This window comes from Bos javanicus, chromosome 19 (assembly GCF_032452875.1).
Source record: "Bos javanicus breed banteng chromosome 19, ARS-OSU_banteng_1.0, whole genome shotgun sequence".
Classification (NCBI taxonomy): domain Eukaryota; kingdom Metazoa; phylum Chordata; class Mammalia; order Artiodactyla; family Bovidae; genus Bos; species Bos javanicus.
Window position 1 is genome coordinate 9,229,187 of NC_083886.1, and position 23,118 is coordinate 9,252,304.

Sequence of the window (23,118 nt, forward strand, 5' to 3'; positions counted from 1 at the left end):
TGGTGCTTTCCAGCCCATTCTCCCCCAGTGCTTCCTTCCTAATCTTGTGAGTCTTGAATGAGAGGTCTTCTCTGCAGTGTGGACTGTTGTGCTCTGGTGGGGAAGTTTGGATGTGAGTAAATGCCTTCACCCTGCTATCTAGGGAGTTTATCTCCTCTGGGGAGGAGGTTGGTCCTTATGGGCCTCTTAGTCCGTTGAAATCGTCTCATACTATTTGAGTTGCTAATCTGTGTGGGATATATTTTAATCCCAGACCTTCATTCCTAGGGCATGTGTTTTCATCTACATCCCTTTCTGATGTAATGCCTCACACAGATTTCACCTTTGATTATTAACATCAACTACCGATTGTGTGTGGCATTCTCACTGAGCAAACCTGCTGTCCCTCATACCTAATTTTAAACTTGGGCAATGCAGAACAAGGACAGTGCTTTGGGTAGGACAGAGTGGCTGGAGAAGTCACTTGTGGAGACAGAAGCTAAAATTTAGGGGACGGCTTTTCCTTGATAGTTACTCTGCGAGGTGAGTTACAAGCAGGCACCTCCCTGTTCCTTTAATCCTCACACTTCTGAGTACAGTTGAGGAGGGTGAAGCTGGAGGTCATTCGGGATTGTTTCAGTGGCAAATAAAAATACAAATTGAAGGATAGAGAAACTGACTAAATTTGTGTTTGGACTTACACTCGGTCCTCTGGAGGGCTTTTGTGAGAAGAACAAGGAGTCGTCAAGTCTATGGGGTTTTCACCTTTTCTGTCTGCTGCTTCCTAAGCAGATTGTTGCAGTAAAAGGAATGTGTGTTGCCGTTCAGCATTCTGAGGACTGGCTTTCAGTCTTATGGAACTTTCTAGGTGTCCTCTTCCTGTCCTGTATGGTTCTGCTAAGTGGTCTTTGTTCTGTTCAGTTCTTGCCATCTGAATGTTTCCACAGCTCAGTTTGGTAAGTTTGCAGAAGTTGATACTAAACTTGCTGTCGCCATCTGGCAGTGCTGGTCCTCACTGAGGCCCATGCACTTGGGAACAGAGCAGGGCCCCAGGAAAGTTCTGGAAGTAAAGCTGAGCAGTGCTGAGGTCTTGTTTCATCCCTGAGGGGTTAGCTAACAGGAGTCTTGATTAGGGGTGGCAGGGTGAGGTGGAGGTTGAGGTCTCTACAGCTTTCAAGACTGAAACCTGGCTGGAGTTCCAGGCAGGTCTCAGTTTCTGCAGCTGGGGAAATAAAGTTAGTCAGTATGAAATGCATTCAGATTGTGCTTCTAGGAGCCCTGGAGTTAGTCTGCCCCTTACAACTGCTGGTAGGTGGAGTTGCCTGCAGGGTGGGGTATGTTTGGGCCAGGGATGCCAGGATAGTACTGCTGCTGCTGCTGCTGCTAAGTCACATCGGTCGTGGCCAACTCTGTGCGACCCCATAGACGGCAACCCACCAGGCTCCCCGTCCCTGGGATTCTCCAGACAAGAACACTGGAGTGGGTTGCCATTTCCTTCTCCAGTGCATGAAAGTGAAAAGTGAAAGTGAAGTCACTTAGTCCTGTCCAACTCTTAGCGACCCCATGGACTGCAGCCTACCAGGCTCCTCCATCCATGGGATTTTCCAGGCAAGAGTACTGGAGTGGGGTGCCATTGCCTTCTCCGAGGATAGTACTAGCCAAAGACCTAAAAAAAAAAAAAAGTCAATCCACTGTTTTAAGTGCATTTGAAGTTCACTTAGCTCTCAGGTGCTACTGTATTAAGTGTTTTTATTTCTTACTATATCTTTATTTTCCTGAATCCATCCTTAGGGCTGGGGGTGTAGAGCTGCCTGTCCTATAGATAGCTACTAGTTATGGGTGGCTAGTTAAATTTAAGCTTTTTAAAGCATTAAGGAGAATTTAATTATTAGCTCCTTGGTGACATTAGTCACATTTCACATGCTCACATAGCTTCATGTGGCCCAAGGCTGCAGTACTGGACAGTGCAGATCAGGAACGTTTTCATCGTCACAGAAAGCTCTGTTGGACAGCTCTGGTCTTAGTTCTTTGCCCAACTCTAAGAGCTTCATTGTCTCGCCTTGTAAAGCATCACGTGTTTGGCCTTAGTCTTCTATATTCCACAAACCGAACATCTTTGGTGACAAGTGATTTATCAACTCTCTCCATGGCATGTTCAGAAGCAAGTTCTGGTCTGCCAGTTTGGAGGGCAGTGATCAATCATGAAACAGTTTGAGAGAGGCGTGTAGCAAGGGGTCTGGGGATGGGAGAGAGAAGTGAAAGGCCGGACGCTAAGCCTTTGGAAAGCCATCTTGGCTCGAGAGACTGTTCATCATCGTAAAGGTCCTCGCTAGTTCTCCAAGGCCTGTGCTCATTGGCCTTGGTCATCATGTCAGCAGACTTGCTATTTGGTCCTTCAGTGGCCTGGTGACTTTTGCAGGATCCCAGCGTGGGCCTTTCTAAGCCAGGTTGCGCGCACCTTACAGACGAGTGTCATTTTCATTCTGTCCTGGCAGGCCGTTTCAGCGGTAGGAAGCCTGTCTTTACCGAAGGCTTTGGGGAGAGTTGGTTCCCAGTGGGGATCCCCAAGTCTTGGTGTGGGTCTGGCTCTGGGGAGCAGGCTTTATTTCCATATGCCCCTCATCTAGTCCTGGGTGTGCTTGGTTTTAACCCTGCTAGACTGGCCTTTGGCATATACTGTGAACTCTTTTCTTGGAGCCTGACAGAAGATTTATAAGGCATTTATTGAGCATCTGCTGTATACCTGATAACTTAGGAGGGTTTTTGCACATTATTCCCTTTTTATTCTCTCTCATCCCTATGAGGTTAAGAATTTCTAGTTTTGTGTATATGGAAGCCAAGGCTCTGCGAAAAGGAAGCTGATTCCAGGACACAGGGCTGGGCTGGGTCAGGCCCTTTGGGGCTCTTTCTTATTAACTGCCCTGTTACCCCTCCATCCTCATCCAGAAAGTGAAACCAGGCTTTTAAAACGTAAATTTATTTATCCCACAAACTGAGTCAGACTGTTAGATCATTCCAGCCTCATTCAGCCTTAGGAGGGAGGTATTTGTATCTCATTTCTTTCAATGTTATTTTACGGGAAACGGGAGTTAAGGATCTTTAACGCCCTTATAGTTCCAGTGTTTTTATCGTCAGAATTATGCAACCGTCCAGTGCCTTCAAGCTGCACAGTAATGGCAGTGACTAAGAGCAGACAGCCTCCTAAGTGAGGTAGCCCTGCCTTAGGGCCTGGAAAACTGCTCTGAAGACTCTATGGCTTAGTTTAGTCACCTGGCTGAAAAGGCTGTCGTGAAGCCACTCAGTCCTTGGCTAATAATAGTGTGGCCTGTCAGACCTTGCACAGGGTCACGGGACAGTCCCCTGGCCCTCAAGCAGGCTGCAGCCCAGAGCAGCCTGGTCCCTGTTGGAAGAGGCTGCCCCACCGCCCCCATCACTTCCCTCCAGCCTTGGCTTGGAGGACAGGTTTCCACCCCCACCCCCCGCCCTGTGGATTTCCACCCCACTCACCTCCCCCTTCCTGTCTCTCCAAAGAGAAAGGAGTGGCTTGCCCGGAGCTGCATGGGCTGGGCCTGAGAATAACCTCCTCGCTTTGTCCTTTGACTTTGGTGCGGCCTGCCCGGCCAAGCATGTGCTGTCATGCTATTTTTAGCAGGTGGTTCCTTTAGGAGGGCCAAGTGCGTGCGGCTTCAGTGTGTGGGGCAGGTCCTAGCTCCAAAGCCGCCGCCTCTCTTAATCAGGGAGGAAGGGGGAGAAAGCCCCCTAGAGACCACCGTGGGTGTGGGAGTGGCCACTCATGAGGTCCCCGGGGCTGCCGCTTCTATTGGGACCTGTGGCAGGGACCCAGCCCTTTCTCCTGAGCAGGCAGGCATGTGACCGAGGCAGCCCTCTGAGCGGACGCTTGTAGGTCAGGACTGCCATCCTGGGGAAGGACAACCCAGCGGCTGGGTGCTGTTTCCATGGGAAGTCACCCAGCCTGAGGACCGGCCACTAAAGAACTGCAGCCTGGAAACCGGCGTCCTCTGGCTTAAGCCAGAAGAAAACCACGAGGGAAGGGAGACTCATGCCGTTCACGGGGAATTCTTCCTGGGGAGTCACTGAGGCCCAAAGGAGACGAAAAAGGGGGCTGACGGATACGTTTTGTCCCTCATTGCCCTCCTTCCTCACCCTGCTCCTCCCTCGCTCCTTCTTTCCTCTGACTCGAGCTGCCAGCCCCTCTCCCTGTTTCTGATTAAGGAAGCTTCGAGCCATATAAGGTCCTCTGTTGCCTATGGTTTATGTTGGCTGGAGAGCAAGATTGTTTTCGCAAAGTCTGATTGAAAGAAGTGGCAAGGGCTTCTGTGGGGCTGCGTATATGTGTGTGTCTGTCTGTGCCTGTGTCTCTCTGTCCGTCACTGCCCTCTGTCCCCAGCCCCCCTCTGTGGGGGGGGCCTGGGCCCCCTTATTCTGACAGATACGTTTGAAGGTGTGAAGGGCTGAGGGTAAGAGCTTAGCTCCAGTTCCCCAAGGGTAATGAGGGGTGTGCCCCCGGGTCTTCCTGGCAGATGAATTTGCTGAGGGAACCTCTTGTCACAGCGTCCCTGCTGTGCTACCAGCCGCAGGGGCGCTCTGTCCTGGAATGGATTCTGCAGTCAGCTTCTGTTTATTAAGAACCTGCAGTCCCGTGGCTCTTGGGGCGCCCTCTCCGGAGGGAGTTGGGTGAGCTTTAGCTCAGCGTCTGCCCAGCGGTGCTGGGAACGGCTCCTCGGGCAGCAGCCCGCAGTCCTGCCCTGCCCTCCGCTTCTGGCCGGCTCTTGAGTCAGCCAGGCTTGTGACTGCCGCAGGACTCTGGCCTGACTTCTCCCTGCTGGAACTTCTCCCCCTCCTTTCCCGTCCTCTTAGGTCTTGGCAGAGCTGCTCCTTGCCGTTCACGCTGCTGCCACCTCTGCAGAGATCTTCACTGACGATGCTGTCTAGAGCTAAAGCTCCTCCTCTCCCGGGCGGGCTTCACCTGGCTTTCCTCGGCCCGGGCTCCTCGTTTAAACTACACAACACTTTCTCAGCTCTCCCAGCTGGTACCGTTCAGAATGCCGTTCAGTTCAGTCACCCAGTCATGTCCGACTCTTTGGGACCCCATGGACTGCAGCACGCCAGGCCTCCCTGTCCATCACCAACTCCCTGAATCCACCCAAACCCATATCCATTGAGTCGGTGATGCCATCCAACCATCTCATCCTCTGTCGTCCCCTTCTCCTCCTGCCCTCAATCTGTCCCAGCATCAGGGTCTTTTCCAGTGAGTCAGCTCTTCACATCAGGTGGCCAAAGGATTGCAGTTTCAGCATAGTTCTTCCAGTGAATGTTCAGACTGATTTTCTTTAGGATAGACTGGTTGGATCTCCTTGCAGTCCAAGAGACTCTCAAGAGTCTTCTCCAACACCACAGTTCAAAAGCATCAATTCTTTGGTGCTCAGCTTTCTTCACAGTCCAACTCTCACATCCATACATGACCACTGGAAAAACCATAACCTTGACTAGATGGACCTTTGTTGGCAAAGTAATGTCTCTGCTTTTTAATATGCTGTCTAGGTTGGTCATAACTTTCCTTCCAAGGAGTAAGCGTCTTTTATTTCATGGCTGCAGTCACCATCTGCAGTGATTTTGGAGCCCCCAAAATAAAGTCTGACACTGTTTCCACTGTTTCCCCATCCATTCCCCATGAAGTGATGGGACCAGATGCCATGATCTTAGTTTTCTGAATGTTGAGCTTTAAGCCAACTTTTCCACTCTCCTCTTTCACTTTCATCGAGAGGCTTTTTAGTTCCTCTTCACTTTCTGCCATAAGGGTGGTGTCATCTACGTATCTGATATTTCTCCCGGCAATCCTGATTCCAGCTTATGCTTCTTCCAGCCCAGCGTTTCTCATGATGTGCTCTGCATGTAAGTTACATAAGCAGGGTGACAATAAGGATGCACAGGAGTGTGGTTAATCCATTGCACGACGGGATGCCCAGGGCTCAGTGCTCTGTTGAGAGGCTGCGGGTTTCTTACACAGGTTCCCACATCTCTACAGTGTTATCTTATTACCTGAAACGTGACTCCCTACCCCTCCCTCCATCTTTGCTTCCTGAGGGCTCCCCCACCTGCAGTGGATCCTGGCTCCCTGTGAGTCTTTAGTCTTTATTAAACTGCTGGCTCTGAGGGGTTCTGCTGCCTGAGGCTAGCTTGCCCTCAGTAAGCATGTTCTCTTTCTGATTGTTGCTGTGTGTCAGGAGGCAGTTGGGGGTTTCTTGAAGCAAGGTTGCTATCAGTTAGTATTTGAAAATAAACAGTATAAGTTTGTACATAGGTGGATTAGCGCTGATACATATTAATCATATAGGTAAAAGTTGTATGGTAATAGAACATGTAGTTAATATTTAGGAGCGTATTAATTTATCATAGGGTTGCTTGTAGAAGGATTTGACTTGACTCTGCTAAGGTTTGAAAGAACAGCCCTTTGCCCAGAGTGTTCGCCCACCTGTCCTGACCCCTTCTGGAGGGGGCTGGCCTCCCTCCTGAGTACTTCTGCAGGGCAGCCTCTGGGTCTCCTGGGGGGTCGGGTCCAGACCTCCGCAGACCCAAACCCGCGCACATTCACGGCCCTGCGGGCTCTGTCCTTGGGCTCTGCGCCCATGGGTAAGGGAGGCTGGATCTGTTTCTGAGCAGTGTACTGCTTTATTTTTTCCTTCCTTCCTTTTAAAAAGTGCTGTCTCTTCTGTTTTTCTACTCTGGAAGATACGGACTTGGCCCATTCCTCTCCATTTTCCCCCTCATTGTCTCAGTAGAGGGGCAGCTCAGCGTTTGGTCATGTTACAGGGTTGTGGTATTTATATTGCCATGGCTGCAGAGTTCTAGCTTCTCCGAGTTTCCTCTCTGGTCTTCTCCCTTCCTCCTCTTCCCCTAGTTGATTTGCTGTGTTTCTTTAGCTTGGTATTCTTTGAATCTCTCTCCAGCCTCTGGCTCTACCTTGGGCCTTGGCCACTGCAGTCCACTGGTGGGAAGCTCCTCTCATGCTCACCGCGTGCTCAGCATCCCCGGGCCCCTGCGTCCTGGAACCTCCTCTTCCCCTTCTCTGGTGTTGCTTCCTTCCTCTCCTTTCTGGTTTTACTCCCTTGTCTTGGTGAGGACGTGTGCGAAGGTGGGCAGCCAACCAGAAGCAAGCTGCTCTGAACACAAGGACAAGCCCCTTTGAAGGCAGGAGTTGGGGCTGTGTGGCTGAAGGTGAAGGGTTGGTGGAAAGACGGCAGAGAAAGCCAGGCCCTCAGATCCTTTCTATCAATACCACGCCCGCAAAGACGGGCTTTACTCTCGGAGTAGTTGAAATGAGAGCGGATCCAGATTTGGGTACCAGGTAGTGGCGGGAACGAAAGTCTGCGTGCTGAACGGGCACCCCGCCCCGCTTGACTGGCTCAGTGCTGCTGTTCATGCTCCTGTCTTCTCTTACCCCGGGACAGTCCAATTTGGGACATCTGGTGGCCAGATCCTCCCCCCGCAACCAGAACCCTTGATTCACTCTCGGGCTAAACCTGTCACTTGGTCAGTGGCAGTACCAGGCCAACTTAGGAAGAGGTCACTGGGGAATTTTCCCCCAAAGAAACTGAAAGGCTTGGAAGAAGGCCGTGTTTCTGTCTGGTTCATGTCTGTGCCCCGCTGAACTTTGTACCTTGTTGGCACCAATGAATTTTTTGTTGAGTAGAAATTAGCTTATGCGTTCAGGTCATTTCTGAGTTAGTCCTGTTGCACTGGCTGCCATTTGGGAAGTCGGTGTCGTATTCCCTCTTTGCGTCTTTTGCCTCTCCTCAGCATCTTTTCTGATTCCTTTTGAAGGCATGTGCCGTCCTTAACAGCTTTCGGGTGAGCTTGCTGTCCAAGCACACCTTCATATCTTTGGGGCAGTCTTGTGTTCTCTGGTTGTGGGTGGGAACTCCATGTGCCTGGGAGCACTACCCTGGCACCTGATCTGTCACCGTCCTCAGAGACCTGTCAGAATTCACTGGTAAAGCAAGAAGGTTGCCAGAAGCCAGGGATGAGGGGCAGGATGGATGTGACATCGTCGTTCAGGGATGCAGTGGGAAGGTTTTTGTAGGAGATGCTGATTTTATCACCTGAAGCTGAGTGAGGCTAGATGGTTGTGGGTTTAGTCGGAGGAGTCAGGGGATTTGGGGTGTTCCTTGCATGGGTTTCTGGTTTCTGAAGTTTTGCAAACTGGAAGTTTAATTTTGAATTGAGCTGGAGGAGGAGATCTTGATTTGAACCATGTCCAGATGGGATGTTTTGCTTCTGACTTCTTACCTGGAGCTCTGGTACTGGACCCCAAGTTTCTGCTTCAGCAGGAGAAGCCTTCCCTGAGCAGATCCTCTCACCTAGACATTACTGGGAGAAGGCTCCAGTCTCCTGGAGGGCAGCCAGGAAGCACCCTGTGACTTATGGGACCGCGGGTCCCACCAGGGTGGGCAGTGTGGCGGGGCTGGCTGCGCTGGCTGCCCTGCTGCTGCGCTGGGCCGTCACAATGGAGGGTGTGGAGGCAGCCCTCTCTGTGAGCTAGTGTGGAATCTCTAGGGTGCTCACACGAGTCACAGCCCAGCCAGGCCCCCTAAGGATGAAGGTAACAACCCTGTGAGCACGGGCTGGGCGAGACCAACCACCTGAGGATGGCCGCGGCAGTCTGATTCCAGGGCCTCAGTCATGCTGCTGAGGGTCCGCGGCCCAGCGCACCATCGTCCCCCACCCTCAGGGGCAGGACCACACTCTGCCCGGCAAGGTAGGCACTGGCCATCGCGCCGTTGACCCGGCTCTTGTGTCTCCTTCGGGCCCTTGAGGACGCCCTCTAGCACCGCGTCTGTGCTCGGGACGCGAGGCTGCCACTTGCTGCATGTGGCTGTTTGGGTTTAAGCTGACATGAGATTTAAGGTTCAGTTCCTCTGTCGCCCCGGTCCCGTTTCCAGTGCTCAGGAGCCCCTTGTGACGAAGTGGCCTCCAGTCCTAGCCTTCGGTTGCCCCTCAGGGATGGCCCAGGCCTTTGCGTCTTGCGACCTGCTCTGCTTTGGCTGAATCTCAGCTGCCACAACTTCTCCCTGCCATCCTCGTCCTCACGGCAGAGGTCATACTCCTTTGTCCTCCCCCACCAGCTTTTTGGCTCTGGCTCCCGACTCTTTCTTCCCCTCTCTGCTGCCCCCTTCACTCCCCATTGTGTCTTGGTTCAGAAGCTCAGTTTCTGTTGTTAGCCCCATTACAACCTAAGGAGATCCTGGCCTTCTTTGAGACAGCCTCCTGGGGTGAGTACTCTTTGCCACGTCTGAAGGTGGGCTCAGCTTGGTGCAGTTCTGTGTGTGAGAGACACCCAGAGTCTTCCATTGGCGTTGTGAGCTTCTGGTGACAGGAAGTTTTTATTTGCATGGTTTAAATGTATGCACATAACCTCAGCCTGGTGAGGAATTGGGTAAATGTGTCCTGTACAGATCCAGAGACACCCTGGTAGTCCTATACAAAGACCTCTGTGTGTGACCTTCCTCTCAGGGTGGAGGGTGGTGAGGGGGGCGGGTCGGTGGGGGTGATGTTGGCCCAGCCAGCAGCCTGCTGTTCTCTGAAGGCGGTGGCAGCAAGTGCTGGGTCATGTAGCTATTTCCTGTCCTTGGAAGGGACCCCTTAAGAGGAGAAGCTCCTTAGCAAGAGTTTGATGTGCTGGACACGCAGAGATGGGGTGTCTTGCGCCCCCTGTTGGTGAACACCCCAGGACTGTGACACATCATGCTGGAATAATGGAAGAAACGTTCCAATTTCCACTTGGAGAGTGTATGACAGTCCATTCAGAACACAGGAGTGGATCCAGGCCCAAGCCCACACTGGACTTGTGAGTCTCCTGGTGTTCCCTCGGCTCTTGTGTTACGACCAGTTCCCCCGCCCACCCTGTCATGAATCACATGCCATTCTTTTTCTAACAATAACCGCAGCCAAATTGACTTAGTTACTGGGACCAACACTTGTTTTCTTGTTTAATAAATCTCCTGGAAATTTGCCTTCTTACTTAGCAGAAGGCTCTAGACTGCAGTGACTGAACTGGTCATCAGGCTTGGGGTGAGACCAGTATTTCTCCAGGGGTAAGCTCTTCTGTGGAGAAGGAAATGGCAACCCACTCCAGTATTCTTGCCTAGAGAATCCTGTGGGCGGAGGAGTCTGGTGGGCTGCTGTCCATAAGGTCGCACAGAGTCAGACACGACTGAAGAGACTTAGCATGCATGCATGCATTGGAGAAGGAAATGACAACCCACTCCGGTATTCTTGCCTGGAGAATCCCAGCGACAGAGGAGCCTGGTGGGCTGCCAGCTATGGGGTCGCATGGGGTCGGACACCACTGAAGTGACTTAGCAGCAGCAGCAGCAAGCTCTTCTGAGAAGCTGCAGGTGCCTCTGGGAGAAGGAAGAACTCTCTTTAAATCCTGGGGCTGCTGCTGCTAAGTCTCTTCACTTGTGTCTGACTCTGCGCGACCCCATAGACGGCAGCCCACCAGGCTCCGCCTTCCCTGGGATTCTCCAGGCAAGAACACTGGAGTGGGTTGCCATTTCCTTCTCCAATGCATGAAAGTGAACAGTGAAAGTGAAGGCGCTCAGTTGTGTCTGACCTCATGAACCACAGCCTACTAGGCTCCTCCATCCACAGGATTGTCCAGGCAGGAGTACTGGAGTGGGGTGCCATTGCCTTCTCCGTAGATCCTGGGGAGTCCAGGTGAATGCTGCAGTCTTGTGGGGCTGTGGCACGTGCCAGCCTTGGGCTGTGTGACCACTGGGAAGCCAGCCAGCCTGCATCTATTCCCCAGCAAATGGACCTGCTAAAAATAAACAGGCAGCTATTCAGTTCCACCAGATTCAAAATAGCCAGGCCGTCCTCCCCACCAGTGTTAAGGTCCCTTCTGCATTCTTCTGCGAGAACGGGAGGCAGTGTCCTTGGCCTCCCGGGTAGTAGGCCCTAGGGAAGGAACCTGCCTTCCCAGTGAGTGAGTGTGAAGGCTGCTAGACCTATGGTGCTAAATGCCACTTGTATCTTCAAAGGTTCAGGTTAAAACAACAAGTCACACATGCACAGAACCAGGGCCAAGAGAGCAACTCGTGATTCTGTGCCCAGAGAAGGAAGGTAGCAGTGGGCTGACGGAGGCTGCAGAGTGTGTATGTATCTGTGTGTGTCTGTGTGTGTGTCTGTGGTCAGTGTTCAGGAGAGGTGGGCGCTTCCTACACCACCTGTCCAGGTCTGTCAGACCTTGTGAAGCAGGGAAAATCGGCACCTCACTGATTCCCAAGTCTATCCAAGTGACATTAGCTCAGGTAGGACCCTTCCAGACTGAAGAGCCAAGGAAGTGAGGGGCAGTTCTTGACTGGTGGGAAGTGGGGCTCCCTATGAGGTGCTCCCAGGCCGCCGTGCCCTTGGTGAAATCCACTCGCCTCCTGAACGCGTTGCCTTTGGGTGGAGTGGCTGCTGGTCCGGGGGCTTCTGGCCCTGGTCCCAGGGCCCTTGCTGCTCTGCGCCCCACTCCCGTCTGGGGATCTGCTCGCTCTGAACTCAGGAGCCGGGAGCAGTTCCTGCGGGAGACGGGGCAGTGCAGGGCCAGGTGCTGCTGCTCACACGGAAGCTGTGGCTCCTCGGCTTGAGGGCCCTGGTGAGTGGTGGGCGCTGGGGCTCCGCTGGGACATCCCGGGTCCTGTGGGGAGGGTGACGTTGCTTCACAGGAGCAGCGTTTCCCGCCTTCTCTGAGGCCCTTTTGGGTATTGGTCCAGCTTGGCAAAGTAGAAAGTGTTTCCTGAGCTGTCATTAACTGAGTGGCCTATTGGGCTGGGTGAGGCTATAGGTGGTGACTCTTGCTGGGAGCTTGGGCCTCAGTGTGTGCGGACTGAGCTGGGCTGGAGGGTGAGGTGGGCAGGTGGCAGGTGTCGTGGCCCCAGTCTGCACTAGGAAGGGAGCAGAACGGGGAGGCGGCAGGGGAGGCCTGGCACGGGGCAGGTTGCGGTGTGCGTGTCCTGGGTGCAGGACCGAAGCTCGACAGGGGTCTGTGTCTGACCTCTGCCTCAGGGTAGCACAGATCTGATCCGGGAGTGGGGCGGGGCCTGCGGGAGAGCAGACCCCTGCCATCAACTTTAGTTCCAAGGGAGTGGGGAGCGGGTTCTCCCAGCTGTTTTGAGAAGCAGTTTGTATCTTGGATAGCAGCTCCCCACTTACACCCTGATTTTTAAGACTGTAAAAGTTGGGCCCCTGGTATGTAACGTGAGGAGACTGCCCACTCTGGGTTGTTAAGACGTAGGATTCTTTTTCTTCCTCTCCATCCCATTCCATTTAATCTCTTACCTGAGAGTAGAGAATGGCTAGAATATGATGGGAATCACAGCTATAAACTCTGGGATTGCCGAATTAGTGAAGAAGTAGAATAGGAATTTGCTGATGAGAAGAAAACCTGGGTTCATACCCCAGCCCCACTTCCTGTTGCGTGTGATCTCTTGGGTGGGACTTGATCTGATATCAGGCCAGGGACGGACTGCCTTATCCTGAGTGCCCCCTTCCCCCCAACCTGTTTTCTTTCTCAAATTTCATTTTTTAAATTTTTTATGTGAAAGACATTAAACACAAAGCAATTCTCCTTAATCTCACCTTTTCTGGGGTGTGCGCAGGTTGTTATGGAACAGTGATTCCCCAACTTCACTGCACTTTGAAATCACCTGGGTTGATTTCAGGTGGAATCAAAACCTGACGCCCAAGTCTCAGCCTGAGATTCTGATTTAATTGATCTGGGTGCCACCTTGGGGTTTTAAAGGTTCCCAAATGATACCAACAGGCAGCCAAGGTGGAGAATCTCTGTTAAAAAAATTTAAAATTCTCTTCCTGAGAGAAAGAAGACTATCTCTATTTACAGATAAGGATAAATAAATAGACAGGTCTGGGAAGATTTGCGAGATCAATGTACAAACCTCCCCCCTTCCACAACCAAGAGGCCTGACGCGGATCTTTCCCAGTTTTTCCTTGAGATTATGTGAACATAATCACAAATGCACACTGGTCTACAGCTTTTGTTTTCTGTATCACGGCAGTTTTCCCATGTCAGTACATGAGATCAGCTTCCTTCTGCAAAACTGGTATATGCATAGGTTCTGCAGTACATTTAGCAGTCATTCCTCTGAGTTTTGCTTCAAATGATACCCCAATGAATGTTCTTTTTTTATAACTTTTTATTTTATATTGGAGTATAGATGATTTACAAGCAGTGTAATAGTTTCAGTTGAACAACTGTGAGGAGTCTCCACCATTCATATACATGTATCCATTCTCTCCCAAACGCCCCTCCCATCCAGGCTGCCATATAACATTGAGCAGAATTCTATGTGCTATACAGTAGGGCCTTGTTGGTTATCCGTTTAAAATGGAGCAGTGTGTATATGTCGATCCCAAACTCCCTAACTATCCCTTCCTCCCACCCTTCCCCCCCAACAACCCTGAGTTCCCAGTGAACATTCTTAATACATAGAGATGTCTGCCTGTGTTTTTCTTTTTTTAAAGGAAAGATTTTGGGTGTGGGATTTGGGCATCATAGGATAGGATCATTAAGTTTTAAGAGAAGTACAAACTTCTTTCCTTGCTCTGTACAATGCCTTGTTTGCACACACCCTTGGGTTCTGGATTTAATGTGGAGTAGACCCAGGTTCTTTTCCATGGGGATGGTTTTGATCCCTGACTCCTGTACAATGTCACGAACCTGAGTCCATAATTCATCAGGCACTCTATCTATCAGATCTAGTCCCTTAAATCTATTTCTCACTTCCACTGTATAATCATAAGGGATTTGATTTTTAGGTCATACCTGAATGGTCTAGTGGTTTTCCCTACTTTCTTCAATTTAAGTCTGAATTTGGCAATAAGGAGCTCATGATCTGAGCCACAGTCAGCTCCCAGTCTTGTTTTTGCTGATTGTATAGAGCTTCTCCATCTTTCGCTGCAAAGAATATAATCAATCTGATTTCAGTGTTGACCATCTGGTGATGTCCACGTGTAGAATCTTCTCTTGTGTTGTTGGAAGAGGGTGTTTGCTATGACCAGTGCGATCTCTTGGCAAAACTCTATTAGCCTTTGCCCTGCTTCATTCCGTATTCCAAGGCCAAATTTGCCTGTTACTCCAGGTATTTCTTGACTTCCTACTTTTGCATTCCAGTCTCCTATAATGAAAAGGACATCTTTTTTGGGTGTTAGTTCCAAAAGATCTTGCAGGTCTTCATAGAACCGTTCAACTTCAGCTTCTTCAGCGTTACTGGTTGGGGCATAGACTTGGATTACTATGATATTGAATGGTTTGCCTTGGAAACAAACAGAGATCATTCTGTCATTTTTGAGATTGCATCCAAGTACTGCATTTCAGACTCTTTTGTTGACCATGATGGCTACTCCATTTCTTCTAAGGAATTCCTGCCTGCCATTATATGGTCATCTGAGTTAAATTCATTTTAGTTCACTGATTCCTAGAATGTCGACGTTCACTCTTGCCATCTCCTGTTTGACCACTTCCAAATTGCCTTGATTCATGGACCTAACATTCCAGGTTCCTGTGCAATATTGCTCTTTACAGCATCGGACCTTGCTTCTATCACCAGTCACATCCACAACTGGGTATTGTTTTTCTTTGGCTCCATCCTTTCATTCTTTCTGGAGTTATTTCTCCATTGATCTCCAGTAGCATATTGGGCATCTACTGACCTGGGGAGTTCCTCTTTCAGTATCCTATCATTTTGCCTTTTCATACTGTTCATGGGGTTCTCAAGGCAAGAATACTGAAGTGGTTTGCCATTGCCTTCTCCAGTGGACCATATTCTGTCAGATGTTCAAGCTGGTTTTAGAAAAGGCAGAGGAACCAGAGATCAAATTGCCAACATCCGCTGGATCATGGAAAACGCAAGAGAGTTCCAGAAAAATATCTATTTCTGCTTTATTGACTATGCCAAAGCCTTTGAGTGTGTGGATCACAATAAACTGTGGAAAATTCTTTAAGAGATGGGAATACCAGACCACCTGACCTGCCTCTTGAGAAACCTATGTGCAGGTCAGGAAGCAACAGTTAGAACTGGACATGGAACAACAGACTGGTTCCAGATAGCAAAAGGAGCACGTCAAGGCTGTATATTGTCACCCTGCTTATTTAACTCATATGCAGAGTACATCATGAGAAACTCTGGGCTGGAAGAAGCACAAGCTGGAATCAAGATTGCCAGGAGAAATATCAATAGCCTCAGATATGCAGATGACACCAACCCTTATGGCAGAAAGGGAAGAGGAACTAAAAAGCCTCCTGATGAAAGTGAAAGAAGAGAGTGAAAAAGTTGGCTTAAAGCCCAACATTCAGAAAACGAAGATCATGGCATCCGGTCCCATCACTTCATGGGAAAGAGATGGGGAAACAGTGGAAACAATGTCAGACTTTATTTTTCTGGGCTCCAAACACTGCACATGGTGACTGCAGCCATGAAATTAAAAGACGCTTACTCCTTGGAAGGAAACTTATGACCAACCTAGATAGCATATTGAAAAGCAGCGACATTAGTTTGCCAACAAAGGTCCGTCTAGTCAAGGCTATGGTTTTTCCAGTGGTCATGTATGGATGTGAGAGTTGGACTGTGAAGAAGGCTGAGCGCCGAAGAATTGATGCTTTTGAACTGTGGTGTTGGAGAAGACTCTTGAGAGTCTCTTGGACTGCAAGGAGATCCAACCAGTCCATTCTAAAGGAGATCAGCCCTGGGTGTTTTTTGGAAGAAATGATGCTAAAGGTGAAACTCCAGTACTTTGGCCACCTCATGTGAAGAGTTGACTCGTTGGAAAAGACTCTGATGCTGGGAGGGATTGGGGGCAGGAGGAAGAGGGGACGACAGAGGATGAGATGGTTGGATGGCAGCACTGACTCCATGGACATGAGTTTGGGTGAACTCCGGGAGTTCGTGATGGACAGGGAGGCCTGGCGTGCTGCGATTCATGGGGTCGCAAAGAGTCGGACATGACTGAGCGACTGAACCGAACTGAAGTGAGACCCAAGTTCAGCCCCTTGAGGTATTTTAACCTTTAGGATGGTAATAGGTATTCCAAACCAGGTAGTTGAGGATTAAACAATGCATGGGAAAGCATCTAGTGAGGTTGTGTTTGAATCTGAAGCTCCAGGGTAGCATCTTTGAAGCTTTCTGCCTGAAGGGATTAGTACAGTCTTCTGAGCCCCGGCCATTGCTTAGCTTTGCTTTTGTATTTTCCAGTCCCATTGCTTCATCTTTGAATATTAGCAAGAAGGTTTCTCTTTACAAACAAGGGAGTTTCTGGAAATGACTGCCCCCCAACGCCTTCACTTTGGAGCAGAACACTCTTCCCTGGACCCCTTCCGCAGCCTCCATGTGCTGGGGGGACCTTGGTGGTCCTGTTAAATGGCAGCGCGCGATTCAGTGGGCCCGGGGTGGGCAGCAGGTTCTCAGGTGACGCTCAGTGCTTCTGGTCCATAGACTACGCTTCGAGAAGCAAAGTTTCCAGGCCTGTTTTTGCAGTGGTTGAACTTTCTTTTGCCTTGGCTGAACATTAAAACCACCTGGGAAACAAGAGTAGGCTCTGGTATTTCCAGAGTGCACTCATGTAAATAAATTCAGCTAGTTGCTGTTTAGTCACTGAGTTGTGTCTGTCTCTGTACCCCGTGGGCTGTAGCCCGCCCGCTCCTTTGTCCTTGGGGTTTCCCACGCAAGATACTGGGGTGGGCTGCCATTTCCTTCTCTAGGCCATCTTCCTGTCCCAAGGATTGTGAACCCACATCTCCTGCTTTTCAGGTGGATTCTTAACTGCTGAGTCACAGGGGAAGCCAAGTTAAACTAGTGCAAGTTTAACAGTTAAAGAATCGTTAAAGCATCACTTACGTCCACTACCACGCACAGACCACATGAGGGATAATTCACCGTAACAGTGGAGGATTTTTCGTTTTAAGGATTCTTGTCATTTTTGCAGACAAAATAAATTTTGCTGGTAGGGAGGCAGTGCATGCAAGTGTGTGTTCTAGAACACGTCCGTCCATGCCCCTCATGAGAGCTAACCCTGCTTTACCAGCACTTCATGTATGTCTCAGCTGACCTTAGCCAGCCATTCCTTACAGTGTGTCCCCGCCTCACAGGTGGAGAAAGCCATTTCCGTCTCTTGTCTACTGCCTCTTCTGGGCTCTTAGTCCTCTTTGCCTGGATCTGACGGACCAGGTACTCAGCTTCCTTTCATTTGACATGCTCCTGTAATAAGCTAGAAGCACAGTTTGGGAGTGTGTGTTCCTTGCAAACCAAAGCTGGTTCTCTATTTACTGCAGAAAAAAGCGCAGCCTCTGCAGTGGATGCAAGAGCCTCACTGAACCCGTTGAACAGCTTGACTCTCAAACCACTCGATTTCCACAGCCCTGTGTGTTGCTGGTCCCTCGCCTTGGGGCACCCCCCATCCCTTGAAAAATCTCACTTGTCCTTTGTTCTGACTTAATTGTGGCATAACTACTGTTTCCTTGGCTGATGATTTGGGGGATGATTTTGAGGGGACGTGTCCACACGGATTTCCATGGGTATTTAAAAGTGCTGCAATATCACCTGAATAGAAGTGTTCTGGGAGTTGAGAGAATGAAAACACTAAACACAGCTAGTCCCTTGTGGGGGAACCTAGGGAGAATTGGGCATCAAGAAGTGACGCAGGAAAGGACTTGGTTTCGGGAGCCGGCTCAGTGTGTTTCAGGGGAGTGTGCCTGGATGAGCGGGCAGCAGGCCGGGGGCAGTGCGCGCCCCCCCCCCCCGCGTGGGTCACTGGCCGGGGTGTGCCCAGAGGGAGGGCTGCGCCTTCCAGGGGCCAGGGGCGCGGCTGGCCTTCCTGGGCAGTGAATCCCATCAGGAGCCCTCGCCGGCTCTCACGGCTCCCCCTTGCTCTCCTCTTCCCGCAGGTGTAATTACTCCACGCCTCCAGGATGACGATCCAGTTCCGTTCACTCTTCCCCCTGGCCCTGCCTGGAGTGCTGGCGCTCCTCGGCTGGTGGTGGTTTTTCTCCCGTAAAAAAGAGCCCCTCGACAGCCACGACAGAGCAGCGGAGGCCGGTGCGGTGGCGCTGCGGGCCGGCCCTGAGGCCCAGGAGGTGCTCCCAGTGGAAGACTCGCGGCCTGGAGCAGCCAGCCCACCGCCTGAGAGGGAGCTGTGCGGTGGTGGCAGGCCCTCGCCGGAGCCGGCGGCCCTGTTGCGGGCACACCCGGCCTGCCGGAGGTCCGAGTCCTCGGGCAGCCTTCCGAACCCCGCGGACACGAGACTCCGCCCGGGAGCGCGCAAGGAGGTGGAGCTCACCCTCGCGGGCGACGAAGCCAAGGCTGTCCCTCTAGAGTGTCCCCTGCCAGCCCCCAAGGGCCTTCCGTTCCCCCACGAGGCAGTCGAGGTGTGTAAGCGAGAGGCCGTGCTGGGCCGGCCGGGGGGACGGGGCCGCCAGGGTCAGCCTGCAGCCCCCGCGGAAAAGCCGGCCCCTGAAGAGAAGGCCCGGGAGACAGGGGGCGCCGAAGGCACGGGGGACGCGGTGCTGGGAGAGAACGTGCTGGAGGAAGGGCCGGCGGCCTGGGAGCCAGCCCCCGAGTTAGAGTTACAGAGCAGCCGGGCGGCCGGAGCGGGAGAGAAGGACCCGGGCCGCCTGCTGGAGGAGGCCGTGGTGGAGGCGGCACCCGAGGAGGAGACGCTGGCGCCGCGGGGCCTGGCGGGCCGAGCCTGGGATGGAACCTTTCCCCAGGAGCAGGGTGGGGAGGAGACTTGGGACAGAAGCGAGAAGATCGAGCAGGCTGCCTTCCAGATCATCTCCAAAGTGATCCTGGAGGCCACCGAGGAGGTGCTGGCCACCACCATGGGCAGGATTGCAGGCCGGGTGTATCAGGCCTCAGCCACCCAGCCCCAAGGGCTGAAGGAGGAGAGCTGTGCCCCCGCCAGCCAGAAAACCCCCCTGGGCCTGGAGGCCTCGGAGCCTACCCTGGCTGCGGTAGAGGCGGCCCCGGGTCTGAGGGACACGGCCCTCCCCTCCACAGAGCCTCCGGCAGGGGACCTGCCAGCGCCAAAGACCTACGTGAGCTGCCTGAGCAGCCCTCTGTCCAGCCCCACCAAGGACAGGAAGCCAAAGAACTCTGCACACCACATCTCCCTGGCCCCCTGCCCTCTGCCGGCTGCCCCCCTCCGCGAGTTGCTGGACGAGGCAGGCGGCACCGGGGAAGAGACCACCCATGTCCCCTGCGTGTCTGACGGCGGCCAGGCTGTCCCCTGTGGCGCGGCCTCTGGGCAGTGCTCAGATTCCGCCAGCACCTCGGGGCTTGAAGACTGTTGTCTGGAGACCTCCCCCAGCCCCAGGGGCGAGGCCGCCACCCCACCGCTGCCCGAAAGTACTGTGCCCGTCAGCAATGGGGTGCTGAAGGGGGAGCTGTCAGACTTGGGGACTGAGGACGGATGGACCGTGGACGCGGAAGCAGACCATTCGGGAGGTAGGCGGGCCTGGGGTGTCCCCGAGAGGAGCGGGGTGTCTCCCCTCATTCAGTTGGGAAAGGTGGCTGGCCTGCCTCTGCTGCTTCTGTAGTCATGATGCTCTTCTACACTGTGTCCCAGCGGCTTGCAGAAATCGGGGTACAGGAGAGAGCTGGGGGGGCAACTGAGAAGTGAACGCTGCCCTGAACCCCAAAGCCATGGGAGCTGTAACTTGGTTCTGCAGCCGGGGACCCTCCCCAGCCCTTCTGAAGGAACCAGCTCAAGTTGGGTTCACCCAGTAACTTAAGTGTACACACTAACTTCCTAATAGCTTTTGTAAAGACGGAGAGGCCCCTTTAGCTTTAATCCGCTTGAGTACCAAGAACGGGTGAGCTTTTTCAATGATTTATTTCCTTTTAATAACGTGCTTGTTCCCATGTCTTCACCTGCTTTCCTTCTCCAGAAGCTCTTTCGGGGTAAGTGCCCAGAGAATGGCCACAGCCTCGAATCCTTGCGGGAGGCTCGCGCCTCCTGCCTGTTGCTGTCACCTATTCCTTCGCAGAGAACCTCAGCCATTTCCTTTCTGTGCAGCTGCAGTTCCACCCCCCGGGAAAGGGGCACTTTGGTAATGAAGTGTCCAATGGGTTTTTCGAGTGCTGACCCCAGCGTAGACAGTTCAGACCGCTCACTTACAGGTCAGCAGCTCCTGACCCTGGTTTTGCAGCTTCCCTGGGGTATTTGCACTTATCTCACGGAAGAGGCCGCGGGTTCCTCTGCGGGTCTGCAGCCTGCTTGTCCTGGAGGTGCTCCCATCATCTGAGCCCCAGGAAGGCCGGGGCTCCTCTGGGGAGCTTTACTGCTCTCAGCAGCGTCTTGTGGCACCGCGTGTTGTCGCCTGTAAGGCGCTGTTAGTGACGAAGACACTGCTGTTTTGTGTGCCTGCGATGGGAAACAGTGCTGCCGGCCACCCGTGTGGAGAAGTCAGGGGCCAGAAGGGGCACCCGGCTTCAGGGGTGCCAAGTTACTTTCTTAAAGTCATTCTAAAACATCTGAAAATGGACGGAAGTTGACCCCAGTTTGGCAGTGGCAGCTGCTGGGATGAGTCTAGGCCTCAGAGGAGGGGTGGTGGGCCCTGGGCACAGCAGGTGGGGGCTGCCGGGAGTTGCGGTGTGGTCTGAGCCCCCTCTAAGTGTCATCAGGGTGGAGGCCCATCCTGCTTGGTCGGGCAGCAGCTGGGGGCCGGGTACGAGCCGAGCCCGCATCGGCCAGGTAGGCTAAGCAGACCTCTCTCCAGAAGGGTGGTTTTCCCAGCGTGAAGGCCCTAGTGTCGAGGGAGGCGCTTCGTCGTAGCTGGGAGGAGTGCCTGCCTCTGTCTAGGCAGGGCCGGGATCGCTTGGTAGGGGATTATGTCCAGGGCTTAGAGAAACCATGTGGAAAATAACCTAGTTAGTAGCCTCTCAGGAGTGATCTATTTCTGGCAGTCGAGTCTTCCATATTTCAGCCAGAGCCACTTTCTGAAGCCGTCTGACCCCTTGTCTGGGTTGTGGGCCCCCTGGCAGACCCCGAATGTGGGTGTCCTCTTGGGACCGAAGACCCATCGGGAGCCCTGAGAGCCTTCAGCGGTGCGCGAGTCAGGCCTCAGCAGAGGGAGGGGGCCTCCTCCCGTCGCCCACTCTTCCCGGCCCTGACCGGGATAAGGGCAAGTGGGGACTCTGTAGTTCTGATCGGCTGAAGGCCCCTGCGTGAGTGCCCCGGCCTGGGGCCTTGGGGCCCAGGGACCCTTCATCGGAGGAGCTGCTTGGTTGTGTGTAGACCAGCTGTGACCAATTGGGCTCCACCGAGACCTACACCAGGCGCAGGCCGCCGAGACCTTGGGGACCTGCTGGCCTGTCCCCTCCCCCACCCCATGGACTCCCCTTGCTGAGCCAACATCAGTTTCTTCCCAGTTTACCACTTGTCTCTGCTCCAGCAGCTGTGCTGGGCGCGGCTGCCAGTTCAGCAAGTGGGGCTGTAAGTGACAGGCTAAAATTAGGTGTATCTACACCCCCAGTCCGCCTTTCATTGGGGCTGTTCTGAGCCTTCTAGACTGCGAGTTGACAGTCACCTGCCAAGCCTGAGGAGGGGGCGTGGGGCGGGGGCCTCCTGGGAGTGCCAGTTTGGAAGTTGTACGTTATTAACTGCTCTGGGCCCGTGTCTGTGCGTGCTGCTTCCTCCCCTGCAGGCTCAGACGGGAACAGCATGGACTCGGTGGACAGCTGCTGTGGCTTCAGGAAGCCTGACGATTTCCAGAATGCCCAGGCAGGCTCCAATCCCAAGAAGGTCGACCTGATCATCTGGGAGATCGAGGTGCCAAAGGTAAGGGCTGTGAGCGCTAAGAGACCCCGGGTCCCAGGTCAGCGGGCTTGGGAGAGGGGGCCAAGGGGGGACCTAAACCAGGAGAAGCCCCCAGGGAGCCGGAGGCTGAAGGGGTGGGAATGCTCCGCTTTGCCTGGAGTCTGGAGAGCTCCGGCAGCACGGAGTCCCTCCAGCTGCCCTTGGGGGCGGCGTTCTCACACTCCCCGGCTCCTCCCCTCCTCAGGGCTCTTCTGGGCGTGCAGGGCTCAGATCAGTTTGGAGATGCTAGCAAAGCGAGGCTGAGGACAGGGGCTGGCCAGGAGTCCCCTCAGCACGCTCTCCTCACGCTCTCCAACGCAGACTGTATTTTATAATTGAGCACAGCATAAATCCGTATTTTAGAGAGCTTGAGGAATATAGCAGTGTAGGAAGAAAATAAAAATCAGCTTAATCCTACCCCCGAGAGTTACTAGGAAGACTTTTATTTCCTTCTCATCTTGCACCCTGTGGTTTTTAAACAAAACTAAGATTATGTTGCTTTAATTAATGCTTTTAAATATTTAACAACTTAATTTTCCTGTGTTATTCTTTGAAAATGGAATTTTAACTGCATGATTCATTGTGTGAATGTCAGTTTACTTCACCAGTCCCCCAATTCCAGGGTGCTTAAGTGATTTCTAGCTTCTTGCTTTTCTAACTTACATCTTATTAGCTTGATCTTGACGTTTGTCTCAGGGGTTCAGAAATAATTGGCCAACTGCATTCTTCTGGGCTCTTAGCCTCCTGCCAAGGTGGAAACTTGGCCTGGTGTGACCTCGAGGTCAGGCGGGCCGCTCTGACCCACACGGCTGGCTCCCTTGGTTATGTCTTTATCCCATTGATCCTGAAGGCAGAGCTGCCCTCTTTTCTCTCCTTCAGTGGTTGCAAAGGGCACACCCAGGCAGCTTTGGGTGCAGGGTGACTGTGTCCCTAGCAGCTCTGCCGGGTGGGGTCATTGGGGATTGCTTCAGGGTTTGTCTTATATTGGGCTGAGTTTGGCTCCTGTTGCTCACAGGGGATGTGTGCTCTGGAGTTGGCAGCCGGAGCCCAAGGGTTCTTTCTTAGACCTTTGTTTTCAAACTGAGGCCATTCTTTGGACCTGAGCAGACTTGGAGAGGTAGAGGACTCAAAAATCCAACCTTGTGCTTAGAAACATCCCAGTGTCTAGGAGGAGAAAATGCTGCCTTTGCAGCCTCTGAATGTGAGCCCCGTTGTGGGGGAGGAAATGGAGACTGCTGTGTCCTGGGGCTGCTGCCTGGTGCAGCT

At 52.7% G+C, this 23,118-nt stretch overlaps 1 protein-coding gene across 3 annotated transcripts in view; it reads left to right on the forward strand.

Moving 5' to 3' along the window:
• Window positions 1-23,118, forward strand: part of AKAP1 (A-kinase anchoring protein 1) — a 36,479-nt gene that overhangs the window by 2,643 nt on the left and 10,718 nt on the right. For 2 of the 3 annotated variants that reach the window (XM_061390040.1, XM_061390041.1), the window contains 2 exons: window positions 17,942-19,499; window positions 21,701-21,834. In XM_061390040.1, the coding sequence (XP_061246024.1) occupies window positions 17,966-19,499; window positions 21,701-21,834 (1,668 nt within the window). In that variant the 5' untranslated portion in view covers window positions 17,942-17,965. Of the gene's footprint in view, window positions 1-8,548; window positions 8,756-17,941; window positions 19,500-21,700; window positions 21,835-23,118 lie in introns of those variants that run through there. The other variant, XM_061390039.1, reaches the window with a different exon arrangement.